Consider the following 16,163-nt stretch of genomic DNA (forward strand, 5'->3'; position numbering starts at 1 on the left):
TGCCATGATTTCACATGCAGCACTGGAAATTATATGGGCTAGAGCAGTTCCAGCTACTGGGAACTGGTTTAAATAAAGAGAAGATATACCCTTCATTCACAAGGAGGAACATTAGAAACAGGAGCAGGATTAGCCCATACAACCTGCGAGCCTGTTCCACCAAATCAGTAAGATTGTGTCTAAGCTCCTACATTAACTCCATGTTCCATTCCTATACTCATACTGCATTTTGGAAAAAAGGTTTTATTACCTTAAAATACTCCTTAAATTTGAATATTTACTAAGTTTATTAGATTTGTCTCATACTCTATAATAGCATGCAGTCCTGTGGTGACAACTTGGGACAGAGTGTCAAGATCAAAAAGTGAACTAGCAGTCCCTGGAATCCAGGACTTGACACCGTCAGTCAGCACTAACTCAGAGGGTCACTGGCAGACAGACAAAAATGCCTTGCAATATTTTCCTCTTTGACACTCACGCATGGGTCTCCACCCGGTAGCACTAAGCAGCCCTGAGAAAGCAACTAAGCAACTTCAAAATCAGATCATAAATCATCACCATGTATAAAAGATGGTCCAGACCATCATTATATTAGACTACAGCTACATGTTAGCTGCAGCGAATTAACTGCACACCAACCAGTCTAAAATGGTTGCACCTCACCATACATTGCCTAGCTGCCTTGCCTGAATTTCTCCCTAGCCTCTCTCCTTACCTTAGCTTTCCTGCTTGGTTCACAGCTTATCCCATTGGTGGTATTATGCAGCTCCTTGGAAACAACACACAGAAACTCTGCCTGGTCTTCATTCCCGTAGTTGTACGATGATCCAATGCTGACCAACTGTAAGAACAACAATGGACATTTAAGCAGAAATCCTTGATGTATAGGAAATCCTGTACGACTCAAAGAGGGGCTTCAAGAAAATGGACACTGAACCAAAGAGATGCAGGTAACAAGACATAGTTAAAAGCTTTGGTCAAAGAGCTGGGTTTCAAGGAGCATTTCCATAGAGAAGTGGATGAACTGACTAAGATTAAGGATAGGTACTGAAGAGGAGCTTAGGGGAAAGAAATTTCAGACAGCAGGAATGTACAGCAAAGGGAAGATACACACAGAGCACACTGAAGGGAATGCAGCTAAAGAGGATCACACATGGAAAGATTAAGGTGCTATACCTCCATGATATAGCTGGAGTATATACTGGATTATTGGCCTAACTATGCTTCCATGCATACCCTGAACTCAAACAACTGGAGTTAACACTAGTTACCAGACTTGATGCAAAATCTCTTTGATCCCTTTTCTCCTATCCACTCTACTCTGATCATTAATGGTAATCCTTACGGCATTATCACTAGAAGTGAATTCCACCAACCACCCAGCCACCAAAATTTCACAGTACTACCTCTGCTTTGGGCAGGAACAGAAGGAGGGGATATTGAAGTACAGCACTTTTAAGTTATTACAACCCATTATCAAGCATGCGTGACAAAGCTGCAGAACAGCCTTACCTGTTCAAACTTCCAGCCATCAGACATAGTGGAAACCATCTGGGTCAGCTCTTCCTCCTGACATTGAAGTACCCGGTAAACATGTTTTGTAGGAAGCTGCAGAAATGGAGATCACATTGTAATTAGCCTCCTCCATTTAAACCCCACATGCAGCAATATACCTTATCTGGTTCACACTAATGTGGTCATTTTACAATTATAATAAACCCACGTTATAACACTGCTGCCTCGGTTGCCTGTTTTACAAAAAGCACAATGAATTTGCTGATCAAGTGTCTAAACTCCTGTGTGGGCTCTAAAGGAGCAGTTTCCCTCTGTTTAATAGGAAATCATTCTTGTAAGACAGCACTTACAGGGAGATGGGCTATTAACAAAGCAATTAAACGACTGACTTAATTGAAAAAAGCATCCTTTTCATAGAATATGTATCCCACCAAGAATTCCCCAGTATCTCAGTAATTTATTTATATCACTCATTTCTCATAAGTACGTTTATTCAATTTCAAGAGATGAAACCAGCTTGCAGTGCAAAATGCTGAAGTAATATATAATTTAAATCCAAGTAACCAGATTTTAGTCACTATCCACAGTTCAATTTTACACACATTTTAAAGGAGAAGGCAACCTTTGAATTAAAAAAATTTTTTCAGATTATTGATGAATAATCACATGGGACACAGACTTATCAGATAGCTAGATAAGGACAGGTACTGAGGGAGCTATGGTGTAAATCGGAAGTTCGAGAAAATCTCAATCAAGGTTCTGTCAACTTCACTTTCTAATTCAGAGTTTAGCTGCACTATCGATATGTAAAATACCATGTCCCAATAAACGAGTTTTCACAACAATCAAGAAATGTAACTCTTTCTGCTACCATAATGAATCCATGTTTCAACTGGATAGAAGTATTTAAATGCTAAATTTACCTGAAATTTCTCAGCTTTTGTCACATGCGCCTGTCTGTCCTTTAACTGAGTGGCTTGCTAGGCCATTTAATAGGGTAGTCAAGAGTCAACCACATCACTATGGATCGGGAGTGAAACACAGGTCAGACGTGGCAAGGATGGCATATTTCCTTTCCTAAAGGGCAGCAGTGAACTGGATGGGTTTTTATAACAATTGTTGATAGTTTAATGGTCACCGTTATCAAGACTGGTTTTCAATACCAGATTTATTAGCTGAATTTAAGTCCCACCAGCTGCACTGGGGAATTTGGAGGATTAGCTCTAGCTGATACGTTTCATTTTCACATTCGATATGTGATAAGTGAAAAAGATATAGCCATTTATTAAAAATTTAAGATGTGGTCAAATAGCTAATGACTGCTGTCAGAAGTACAACATTTATTTAGAGCGCTCATGTCAGCTGTGGGTTGGCATTAGAAGCCAAACATTACAACATGCACTCGATGAATGGCATAGGTTTATTAAAATTTTTATTCAAACTTTCAACTCCTCCTTTAAAATAGCAGGCAGAGGAATTTAATAACAACAGATTAAGCATGTAAATCCTGCTGACTCACCACAGTTTTATTTTAAAAAAATCAAATGTCGCTGTGTCTACTTTAACCCTTGATGTTACCACCATCAACTGCCTGTCACATTACTTGTTTAAGTGTCCAGAGTCTGAGCTACCCTGATGTGACTAGGTTGGCAATTACGGTGAGGATATAAGAAATTTCAAAGTACAATCCCAATCCCCGCCAGGTTTTCCAAGCCATGCCACAGTTGTAATCAATGTTAGCACCACTTGGGAAATAGGGAGGAACAATGAAAGGTAGAGGAGTTCCTGCTACTGACAAAAGGACTGGGGAATATTGGCATGGTGGTAGTGACACTGGCCTAGGAATCCAAAGGCCCAGGCTCATGCTCTGGGGCATGGGATCAAATCCCAACTTTAGCAACTGGCAGAATTTAAACATAATTAATAAATTTAGTGCATTAATAACAGCCATGAGAACCATTACCAATTGTCGTGGAAACCCATCTGGTTCACTAATGTCCTTTATGGAAGAAAATATGCTATCCATACCTGATTTGACTTACATGTGACTGCAACCCTACAGTAATGCAGGTGATCCTTAACTGCCCTCTGAAATGCATCATAGGACACTCAGCTCAAAGGCTCACATTTGAGGAATGGCCTTTTGAGAAGGCAGCAGGCAACTCTGTTGGACTTAAGGGCAGCACATTGGCTCAGTGGTTAGCCCTGTTGCCTCAAAGCAGCAGGGACCCGGGTTTGATTCCACCCTTGGGCCACTGTGTGGAGTTTGCACATTCTCCCCGTGTCTACGGAGACTTCCTCCAGTGCTCCAGTTGCCACCCACTGCGCAGATCAGGTTCATTGTTCCTCCCTATTTCCCAAGTGGTGCTAACATTGATTACAACTGTGGCATGGCTTGGAAAACCTGGCGGGGATTGGGATTGTACTTTGAAATTTCTTATATCCTCACCGTAATTGCCAACCTAGTCACATCAGGGAAATGCAGAGTTGTGGGATAGGGTAGGAGGTCTGGGTGGGATGTTCTTCAGAGGATCACCGTGGACCCAATGGCCTTTTTCCACAATGTAAGGATTCTAAAGCAGTCTACATTCAAAAGTAGCAAGATTTGAACAATATCCAGGTCTGGGCTGATAAATAGCAGGTAACATTCACACAAGACAACTGCCAGCAAATGATCATTTCCAATGAGAAAATATCTAACCACTGATAGTCCCCTTTACATTCAGGCATCACCATCATTGAACTACCCTCACTACCCACATCCTGGGGGTTACCACTGACCACAAACTTAACTGAATTAGCTAATAAAGAGAATATTATGGAAAATAAAGAGCATAAAAGCATAGGAAGGGTTAAAGAATGAAGACCATTGGCAATCTGTGGTCTGTGGAAGGCAGGATGGGATAAGAACAGTGGAATGCTCTTACACCAATTAGCAGAGTAAGGTTATGGCTGAAAGGTCACTATGGCGTGATGAAATAACAGTTAGTAGAGCTAGTTTTTCTGTTAAGTATCATTATGACAGGATTGGGACCATAAATATTTGGGACATGACATTAAGATATCTAATCAACAGTTAGAAGAGTCATTTTGAGACAGGAGACCATTGTAATAGATTGAATAGTTAAATATCTATCATGACAGGTTAGTCTGGAATGGAAGATCACTGTAGCAGAGGGTGATAATAAACATCTAACCGTGACATTAGAATAACATTAAGTAGAATGTACAACTAAAGAGATAATGGGAACTAACATCACTGGTTTATTGTGTAGCTAGAGTGAGGCACTTTGACTAATATAGTTGGACATGCTGATAAGCTAACAGAAACATGATTTAAAAAAAAAGATATAAAAATCCACGGACCCTGAGGTTCAGGGGCATTCGAGAATTTGCTTTCCCAGTGTCACAGTTTTTTGTTTGCAAATAAAAGACCTACTTCTTGAAAAATTCTGAGCGTCTCCTGGTGATTCTCTACATTTTCTCCACGACAATATAAATACCATGGCAATAACAGCAGGTCAGAGGCTAGGAATCCTGCAGTGAATAACTCATCTCCTGACTCCCCAAAGCCCATCCACCATCTAAAAGGCACAAATCAGAATTGTGACAGAAACCTGACCACTTTCCTGGATATAGGCAGCTCCAACAACAGAGCTGACAAGTGTGGTGCTGGAAAAGCGCAGCAGGCCAGGCAGCACCCGAGGAGCAGGAGAATCGACGTTTCGGGCGTAAGCTCTTCTTCAGATCCAACAACACTCAAGAGGGTTTAAACCATCCAAGACAAAGTAGCCCATTTGATTGAAAAAACATCCTCACACATTCACTCTTTCCATCACTGACACGCAGTAGCAACACTGCGTCCCAGGTGCAAGATGCAACGCAGAAATTCACCAAGACTCCTCTAACAGCACTTTCCAAACCTACTCCCACTGTCATCTCAAAGGACAAGGGCAGCAGATACATGGGAAAACTACCACCAGAAAATTCCCTTTTATGCCAACCACCATTCTGACTTGGAATTATATTACTGTTCCTTCAGTTTCACTGGGTCAAATAGGCTGCAGTGGTACAAGGTAGCAACTCATTACCACATTAAGGACAACTAGGGATAGGCAAATACTGCCAAGCTGGCAACGCCCACCCCACGAATGAATTAAAAAACACTAACTTGGGAGAAAATTAAAAATTAATTGATGGAAATAGAATGAAATATTTCATTTTTTTGCTTCAACCCCATCATACAGTGCACCTATCCTTACCTGTGTGGGTTTACAGTCTCGTTCCTTGATCTTCTCTTTCACTAACTTAATGAGAGGTGTTATGTTGTAAAACTCTGCTTCTTCTAGAACCCCTGCAACAGAGAAATATTACAATCACTATGACATTGCACAAGTGCCAGCATTCATTGTCACCTTGGCAGAGTTATAAATGATATACAAGACCACCAGAATCTAACCACAGAGAGCCCTGCTCAAAAGTATATGTTTGCACATTAAGAATGGACAACTGAAGTCATTGAGGGCACTCCCCACGGTCAAATAACCTTCAGGCTGAGCTTATATATGATGGATAGTCATCTGACTGCTCTTTTCCTTTTACTGGCACAATGAAAAGCATTGATTTCTGCAACTGGGTTATAGGAAAATAACAGAATACCAAAAAGTACAGTAAAATTACATTGAAATTATAGAAACAGACCATTCAGCCTGACTGGTTAATGTTATGACTTATGCTCTACAAGATATTCCTCCCATTCAGTTTCATTCACTCCTATCTCCACAACCTATTATACCTTCTTCCCACACTAATTTGATTATTCCACATAGAAGTGATCTGTATCTAGCCACTCTGAGCAATGGTTCTACTGAACTCGTTGTTAGAGAATTAAAGTATTTGGGCTTTCTGTTAACACAAAACACAGTGCCAAGCTCAAATGAATATTATCCAATTCCCCATAACTGTTTCTAATTCTGGTTCCACATTTACAAGCAATCATGACCCTCTTTGCAGATGCAAAATGGTTCCTGTCTAGATGCCGAAGTGGGTCAACTTTGTAAATCCAAGGACATAACAGACAGGTAAGTGGGTACATAAAATAGCAGTATGAAAGATTCAATCAAACTGGTCCCCTACTCTGCATAAATACAAATAAAAACCACACTTAGCCCATCTACTAACTTTATATGCAACACCAGGAATTAAGACAAGAGAATTGTTTGAGGAAGAAATACAACCAGAATGGGGAGAGAAAAGAAAAACTCAATTTCTTCTCTCTTTCTGCCTCTAGGAAGACACCCTTGAAACTAATTAGTCTCTTGAAATGAAGTATGCCACCTATTTTCATTGGTTTTTCCTGGTATTTGTTCCAAAACTCAATTACAAAAGTAAAAGTGGATGGTGGAAATCTGAAATTGAAGAAGAGCAAGTGCTGAAAATAGTTAATCCCATAGAAACAGAAAAAGAGCCAAAGTTTTAGTCAATGACCATTCTGCCACTGAGGTTCTTGCTGCATGGATGAAGCCTGACCTGATGAGTACTTCAGTACTCTTAATCCATAATGCTGTTCATGACTTTCTACTTTAGACTTTGCACTTTGACAATTAACTCCTGCCCCATAGTTAACCATTTGCTGCACAGTTGCCTCAATCTTGAAAACCTCAGCTGGATCTGTCCTTCTCCTGAAGAAAGGTGATTAATACCATGATGTACATTCACCAGAATAAATGAGCCAGAATTGGGAGAACACATGAGAGGAATGAATTACCAACATAGGATGTGGAAATGGTGGAGAGAAGAGATTTAATAATTTTTTTAAAAAGTTGTGCAGGGTTTTGATGTAATTTTGAAGGAAAGACTATTTCCTCTGAAATGAGTGTCAGAAAGATCAATACTTAAAGTTATCATCACAGCTGATAGTAAAACTGGACAATTCAGATTTCAGAGTGGAAACTATTTTGATAGCATAAATGTTTAATTTTTATTTACAGTGAAGGTCAGCCACTGAACATAGAGTCAGAGATGTACAGCACAGAAATAGACTTTTCGGTCCAACCCGTCCGTAATGACCAGATATCCCAACCCAATCTACTCCCACCTGCCAGCAACCGGCCCATATCCCTCCAAACCCTTCCTATTCATATACCCACCCAGATGCCTTTTAAATGTTACAATTGTACTAGTCTCCACCACTTCTTCTGACAACTCATTCCATACAGGTACTCTCTGCGAAAAAGTTGCCCCTTAGGTCTCTTTTATATCTTTCCCCTCTCACCTTAAACCTACGCCCTCTAGTTCTGGACTCACCCATCCCAGGGAAAAGGCTTTCTCTATTTATCCTATCCATGCCACTCATGTTTTTATAAACTTCTATAAGGTCACCCATCAGCCTCGATGCTCCAGGGAAAACAACCCCAGCCTATTCAACCTCTCCATATAGCTCAAATCCTATAACCCTTGTAACGTCCTTGTAAATCTTTTCTGAACCCTTTCAAGTTCCACAACATCTTTCCAATAGCGAGACCAGAATTGCACACAATATTGCAACAGTGGCCTAACCAATCTCCTGTACAGCCGCAACATGACCTCCCAACTCCTGGACTCAATACTCTGACCAATAAAGTAAAATATACCAAACGCCTTCTTCACCATCCAATCCACCTGTGACTCCACTTTCAAGGAGCTATGAACCTGCAGTCCAAGGTCTCTTTGTTCAGCAACACTCCCTAGGACCTTACTATCATCCACAACAAAAACAGAAATCACTGAAGAAACTCAGCAGATCTGATGGGATTTGTTGAGAAAAAGCAGAGCCAATGTTTTGTGACCAGTGACTTTTCTTCAGAACTGGATCTGAAATGTTGACTGTGCTTCTCCAGCTATTTATTTTTGTTTCAGGTTTCCAACATATGCAGCTCTTTGATTTTTTTTTACTGTTATGATCTAGTAAGGTCTGGCATGATGCCCAAGACTAAATGGAACAAAAGAACAGATGACAGTTATGTTAATTAAGGAATAATTGAGTGAGAATGAGTTATAAATATGGGGAATCAGTGTGCTGGGCGTTTTGCTAAGTGCAAGGTGGAATGAAACACTGACCGGAAAAGTATATGGTTGGGCTCTGTATAACTACCTTTTAATCTCTGTGGTCTAACATCTATCTCTGGACCAGAAGTCTGGGTTCAAGTTCCAACTGTTCCACAGGTATGCCACAACAAGTCCAAACAAGTTGATTTTTAAAAAAAATTCACAAGAGGCTACCAATGTACTTCTAACAAAACATTGTTCACAAACATCCCATTACAAACATTAGAAAGAAAAATAATCTGCTGAAAAACTCAATGAAGAATAACTCTTACTTCCATGTTAAAGCATCTTGCTCAGCTGGGAAGCTATAATCAGTTTTCTTTTCAAAAAATTCTTACACATTCAGTTCATGTTATTAATGTTGTAATTGTCTCAGGGGAGAGACAATGCTAACTCAACTCAATTACTACTTAATACTGGTTCCCTGAACTCATATCTCCAGTCTCCTCTGACAGCTCATTTCATTCACACCCCATCCACTACATGAAAATGTTGCCCCTTAAGTCCCTTTTATATCCTTTCCTTCTCAAACTAAACCTATGACCTCTAGTGCTGGACTCCCCCACCCCAGGGAAAAGACCTTGTCTATTTACCCTATCCATGCCCCTCATGATTTTATAAACCTCTATAAGGTCACTCCTCAGCCTCCAATGCTTCAGGGTAAGATATCTGTTGCTTTCTTCTCACTAACTTCTAAATCATTTGGGACTTTCCTCTAATCTGACTGCTCGTAGACACCCAATTTCAATAAATCTGATATTACGGACCTCATCTCTCTGTATGAAACTGCTTCTGATTAAGCCCTCTCCCCCTCTCTCACTCTGGAAGTCATTAGACTTCAGTCAGCAAACATATGAGCAATGATCTCAAGTGGCTTACTGGTCATTTAGCTGAAATTTCATGACTTCTTGTAAATTCTGTTTTCGACTCACTATTGAAAACAACTTCAAAAATGGGCCAGATCTTCACAAAACTAAAAACTTTTTAAAAATTTTCTCCAGCTTAGAACTTAAGTTCTCAAACGATAAAACTTCATGTGTCATCATAATAATACCAAGCAGTAAGATGCAAGAGATTTATTTTCAGAGAGTTCTTGGAATGTAGGATAATTTGCCATAAGTCGTTTTGAATTAGAAACTGTTGCAACTTTAAAGGGTAAATGTGATGAATACTTGTAAACGATGATGATACAAGTCATAGCGAGAGAATAAAGCACTGGGACAAGCTTTGGATTGTTCCAAAAAAAAGGGGCAGCCACCAACAAACTCCTTGTGTTGTAATAGCATATGGATGAACAAGGCCAATCTCAACGATCTTTCTTCACAACTTTAAACCCTCAATACCCAGAATCATTATTCATTGTATTTTACGTCCCAAAAAACTTGATTGCAGTGCCTTTGTTAAATGAGAACTTGGAGAAAATCCCAGACTTTTTTCCCAAATCTCTACCAATAATTAACAGTAACATTTCCCAAGAAACTTCACAACAATGTGATCAAACAACATTTGGCACAGGCGACAAAAGAATGCACCAACATCCTGGAGAATGCAACTGACCAGAAACATAAATAGTGTTGCTATAAAGCAGGTTAGAGGCTGGGAAATCTGCAAGTAACTCATCTTCTAAATCCCCAAGGTCTGTCCACCATTTGTTTACAGGGCTCAAGTCTGGAGTGTAATTAAATACTCCCCCATATGCCAAAATGAGTGCATCTCCAACAAAGCTTCAGAGGCTCAACTTCTATAACAAAACAACCTGAAAGCCAGTCCATTCACCATCATAAACAAACCAATTTTCATCTACTGGCAGCAGCATGCAGCATCAATAAGATTCAATGAAGCAATTTGCAATGGCTTCTTGACAGCTTCTTCCAAATCTGTGACCTCTACCACAAGGAGGATAAGGGCAGGAGAAACTGGGAAGACCAGCACCTCACTGTCTCACAATATCCTGATTTAATTCCATAATAGCATTCCTTCACTGTCACTGGGCCTTCCTAATAAAACAGACCCTTCGGTCCAACTCGCCCATGCCAACCAGATATCCTAAATTAATCTAGTCTCATTTGCCAGCACTTGCCGCATATCCCTCCAAACTCTTCCTATTCATACATCCATTCAGATGCCTTTTAAATGGTGTAATTGTACAGGCCTCCACCACTTCCTCTGGTAGCTCGTTTCATTCACACACCATCCACTGCATGAAAATGTTTCCCCTTAGGTTCCTTTTATATCTTTCCCTTCTCAACCTAAACCTATGCCCTCTAGTTTTGGATTCCCCCATGCCAGGGAAAAGACCTTGTGCATTTACCCTATCCATGCCCCTCATGATTTTATAAACCTCAAAAAGGTCACTCCTCAGCCTCCAATGCTCCAGGGTAAATAGCCCAGCCTACTCAGCCTCTCCTGATAGATCAAACCCTCCAAACCTAGCAACCTCCTTGTTAATCTTTTCTGAACCCTTTCAAGTTTTACAACAGCCATCCTATAAGCAGAGAGACCAGAATTGCAGACAATATTCCAAAAGTGGCACAACCAATGTCCTGTACAGCCGCAACATGATCTCCCAACTTCTATACTCAATGCACCGACCAATAAAGCGCACCAAATGCCTTCTTCACTATCCTATCTACCTGCGACTGCAGTTTCAAGGAGCTATGAACCTGCACTCCAAGGTCTCTTTATTCATCAACACTGCTCAGGACCTCACCATTAAGTGTAAAGGCCTTGCCCTGATTTGCCTTTCCAAAATGCAGCACCTCACATTTATTTAAATTAAACTCCATCTGCCATTCCTCGGCCCATCTGATCAAGATCCTGTTGTAATCTGAGATAACCTTTGTTATCCATTACACCTCCAATTTTGGTCACATCTCCAAACTTACTAACTGCACGTCCTATGTTCACATTCAACTCATTTATGTAAATGATGAAAAGCAGTGGATCCTTGTGGCACTGCATAGGCCTCCAATCTGAAAAGCAACCCTCCACCACCCTCTGTCTTCTACCTTTGAGCCAGTTCTGTATCCAAATGGCTCATTCTCCCTATATTCCATGTGATTTAACTTTTCTAACCAGTCTACCATGAAAAACCTTGTTGTATGCCTTACTGGAGTCCATATACATCACATCTACCTCTCTGCCCTCATTAATCCTCTTTGTTATTTCTTCAAAAACATCAATTCAACTTCATGAGACATGAGTTCCTACACATAAAGTCATGCTGACTATCACTAATCAGTCCTTGCATATCCAAATACATGTAAATCATGTCCCTCAGGATTCCTCCAACAACTTGCCCACTACCAATGTCAGGCTCACTGGCCCATAGCTCCCTGCCTTTTCCCTACTATCTTTCTTAAAGAGTGGGACCCAGCACCACCACCTCTGTAACAGAATTTTTTCAAGCTGTCATCTATTTCCCCACTTTCTATACCTTCGATATCTGTCTCCATGGTAAATACTGATGCAAAATACCCATTTAGTATCTCCACCACCTCCTGCAGTTCCACACATAAGCTGCTTTGTTGATCTTTTGAGGGTCTTATTCTCTCCCTAGTTACCCTTTTGTTCTTAACATATTTATAAACTGTCGGAGAAATTTGCCCAATATTTTAGAGATCACAAAATACAGCTTGAAATGAAACTGACAAAGAGTTTATTACAAGCGATATCGCTGGAAGAGAACCAGACTAGGCTGACACAGAGCTGACAGTCTGTACAGGTAGATCAGATTTGTCTTCCCAGAGCTGAGGATGAGACCAGTTTTATAATAATTTTGCACAATGACACTGATTAAGAAATAGGAAACTACAATGTATCTGGAAATGGAGTAAGCTAGTTGGAAGGATGCTAACTGGAAAACAAATATCGGATGAATGTTCTGTTCCTTCACACAATGCAACATCCTGACAGTATCGATGGTTCCATTCCTCTTCACAGGAAGGTGTTAATGTCTCCTCTGAAGTGGTGAGGTGCTTCCATTGTCCTGTTCCTGGAGCATGTCCTTGCTGGTGCCTTTCTGTCTGACCTGCTCTTTGTGGCTTTGGTATTGCTGGGTTGTGAAAATGCCCTTGGGGCGTTGAGATATCTGTGGTGCTCGGTCATTGTTAGTGGGAGCTTAAAGCCCTAAAGTAGCAACCCACTGACACCTCAGTCACTTGTCATGTCTTATTTCCAATGTACCTACACCAGATGGACTACAGTGATCCAAGAAGGTGGCTCATCATCTCATTCTCAAGGCCAACTAGAGATGGACAACATATATGTGCCTTGGCGGTAATATTCACATTCCATCAATGAATAAAGAAACAATCGGATTACATGGCCAAAAGGCGAGTAAAGAAGATATATTTTAAAGGAGTTAGTTTCAAAAGGATGCAGGGATAAAGAGAAGGCTTTGGAATCCCTAAGCCTGAGGGTCAAGGCAGCAGAATGCAACTCCTCAACAGAGAAGTGATGAAAGTTGGGGATGCACACAAGGCTAGAATTTCTGAAACACATTGGTCCTATTGGCTTGTAGACTGCAGAACATAGCAGACATAGGGGAAAGGCCATAGAGGGATTTGAAATGGACATTAAAAATTTTAAAGTTATGCCATTACCAGAGAAGGAAGCCAATGTCAGTTAGTAAACAGTCCAGGACCTGGCAGCAGAGTTTTGAATGACCTCAATCTTATCCAGAAAATAAACTAAGAAACTGGCAATATTCAAAAGTATTGAATTACTCTTTAACCAATCTGGCAGAATGGAAGGCGCCTGGGAGAAATCACTAAGTATTCAAGATGGCTTCTCCTGGCTCTCAGTAACAACAGGATATCAAATTATTTGAGCAAACACGAAGAATATTTTTAATCTCAGACAATAAATGATCCCTCAAGTGTTTCTTCCTTTTTACATTGTCATAATTTTTCATTTTCTTGATATGCTGTTGAAGAAAGCCACAAATGAATGATGTCCAGGGAAATATTTTACAAATAGACTCAAAATATTTCACCCCTGGAGAAAAAACACCTGATCCAGTAAGCTTTTAAATCCATTTTCTGGTCATATCCGTATTGTTCCTGGAAAGATAAGTAATTGTTTCTTCAATTCTGTTACTATGTTCTAACCTGGAATGTACTCCTCAAAATCATATTCTTTGGGTGAAAATTTTACACTCAAATGCTTTTCCACTTAAGAACAGTGCGGCAAAACATTTAAGTGAACTTCACTTGCTGTTGAGTATTAATCTTATGCTAATGTTGAACCTTTTACCAAGAGGTGCAAGGACACGTTGAGGTAGAGGTTCATGAACCCTTCTCATCAATAATTTGAGATTTAAGAAAGAGTCACTGTTTAATACAAGAGCATTCCTTCATCATGATCAAAAGATCTAAAATTGTTTTATGTCACATGTAACTGACCCACCTTAAGGGTGCTGGTAAATTAATCATGAGTTTGTTTAGAAGAATCAGGACCTGGAACCAAGCAAATCTTCAAAGTTATTTGCTTTACTATTTGGCCCAGTGTGGCAAATAAAAAAACATCTGCAGAAGGACTTTAGTACTGAAAATTATGAAATCTTTCACTTGGAATCATAAAAAGGGATAGATCCAAGGATAATTTTAAAACCGTGAAAAGGGAAAACAGCAGAGACCCAAAGAGTGATATAGGAACATATATACAAATTTCTGTTTAAAAAAAAGTGGCCTATGGTGCATGGCTTTTAGATCAAAACAGGTCAGAATATAACAAAGAGGAAGTTCTGCTGAAACTTTACAATTCCGCTGTTAGACCAGATTTGGGAATACTGTGTACAGTTTTGGGCACTGTATCTTAGAAAGGATACACAGGCCTTAAAAACAATACAGCTCAAATTCACCAGAATATCATCAAGACTCCAAAGACTACTCAAGAGGGGAGATGACATAGTCTAAGCTTTAGTTTGCTGAAATATAAATATACATGGGTAGTTTGTTATTTTTAGGATTTGGAAAGGAATTGAAAAATAGGGAGATGACAACTTTATTCCGCTGGTGGGGAAATACAAGACAAGCGAAATAACCTTAAAGTGAGAAACAGGTGACACTCTAGATAGAAGTTAAGAAACGGCTCTTGACACAAAGCGCAGAATACACCAGCAGTGGGAGCAATCTCAATTAACAATTTTATTCTAAGAACAATAGACCATTGCCAGCCAGGACATAAAATGGTATGGAGTCAAAATGGGTACCCAGGGTTAGAATACTGAATGATTGCAATAAATACAGACTTAAAGAGTCCCTTCTTGTTCTTCAGTATTCAAGATTGACAAACCACCTTACCTTCTTCTGCCAGTTCCTTGTTGATGACAAGTTTGCCATGTCGGAGATAGTTCAGTATTGGCCCGAAGTACGTGGGATCCCGATCAATTAGGTACGCTCCTGTCTCATCCTGAGGGGGCAAAGTCACTGATTTACTATTCTTTGAAGACACTGTTCACTTGGGATGGGGAAGCACATCAACCTGCCTTGGCAGATTGTAAGGGCATGATCTTGCCCAATTCCTTGAACTGACGTTATCTTGGCTGCACAAGCACAAAAGCTTGTGTAGCAGATGGTCCCCCAACAAGGAGCACAGTGCTGCTATCAAACATATTTACTGATATCAATAACTAAAAAAGATAAGGTAGCACATAACGTTGTGTATTATGCCTTGCATGATACAGATGTAGCAATGAATAAAAAAAACACCAAAGATTCTGAAAACCTCTGAAATTCCATAATACAGCTGATTTTTTTGTAACATACGCGTCGAATTGTAAAGCAGTACATTCACTCTTATGTAAATAGCTATATAAAATTCTATAATCTAGAAAAAGCAGAAAGTCGTACAAAAAATTGGACTGCTCTTGCAAAAAAGCCGGAACAAGCGGATGGGTACTCCTGCACTGTAAGGTTTTATCTGAAAATAAAAATATAACAATACAACCAGCAAGATTTTACTGTACAGCCCATGCCTAAATGTTATATGGAGACATGGCTTAGATAAATATGGGTTCTGGATTAGAGTGGTGCTGGAAAAGCACAGCAGTTCAGGCAGCATCCGAGGGCTTTTGCTCGAAACGTCGATTTTCCTGCTCCTCGGATGCTGCCTGAACTGCTGTGCTTTTCCAGCACCACTCTAATCCAGAATCTGGTTTCCAGCATCTGCAGTCATTATTTTTACCCTGAGATAAATATGGGATCAATCTGAGAAACCCTTCAAGGAATTAATTTCTCAACAGTCCTATTGACAAAATATTAGACAGAAAGAAATAATGATAACCTATACTTGTGAAGAAGTCAGGTTTCGAAAGTTGATTTTTTTTCACAAAGGATCGAATTCTTACACAAATAACATTTAAGAGGTTGAAAACTACACTCTCCCTTCATCTCGCTATTGTAAAGCTGCCAAGTCAGAGACTGTTCTTACCATCCCACCTTCAAAACTAGCTCAGGTGGCAGAAAAAATTACCTCCACAGAGTCTGATATTGATTTAAGCACACTAAATTAAAATTTACTGAATTCAAAAAAAATCCATTTATACAATTCATACAATT

General features: G+C 39.9%; 1 protein-coding gene across 2 annotated transcripts in view; it reads right to left on the reverse strand.

The window, feature by feature from the left end:
- The window catches only part of LOC122542256 (BTB/POZ domain-containing protein KCTD5-like), a 28,365-nt gene that overhangs the window by 5,079 nt on the left and 7,123 nt on the right, over positions 1–16,163 (reverse strand). For both annotated transcript variants that reach the window (XM_043679804.1, XM_043679805.1), the window contains exons 2-5: positions 14,907–15,015; positions 5,778–5,869; positions 1,513–1,608; positions 716–841 (exon numbers count right to left, since the gene is read on the reverse strand). In XM_043679804.1, the coding sequence (XP_043535739.1) occupies positions 716–841; positions 1,513–1,608; positions 5,778–5,869; positions 14,907–15,015 (423 nt within the window). The remainder of the gene's footprint in view (positions 1–715; positions 842–1,512; positions 1,609–5,777; positions 5,870–14,906; positions 15,016–16,163) is intronic.

Source organism: Chiloscyllium plagiosum, chromosome 39 (assembly GCF_004010195.1).
Source record: "Chiloscyllium plagiosum isolate BGI_BamShark_2017 chromosome 39, ASM401019v2, whole genome shotgun sequence".
Lineage (NCBI taxonomy): Eukaryota > Metazoa > Chordata > Chondrichthyes > Orectolobiformes > Hemiscylliidae > Chiloscyllium > Chiloscyllium plagiosum.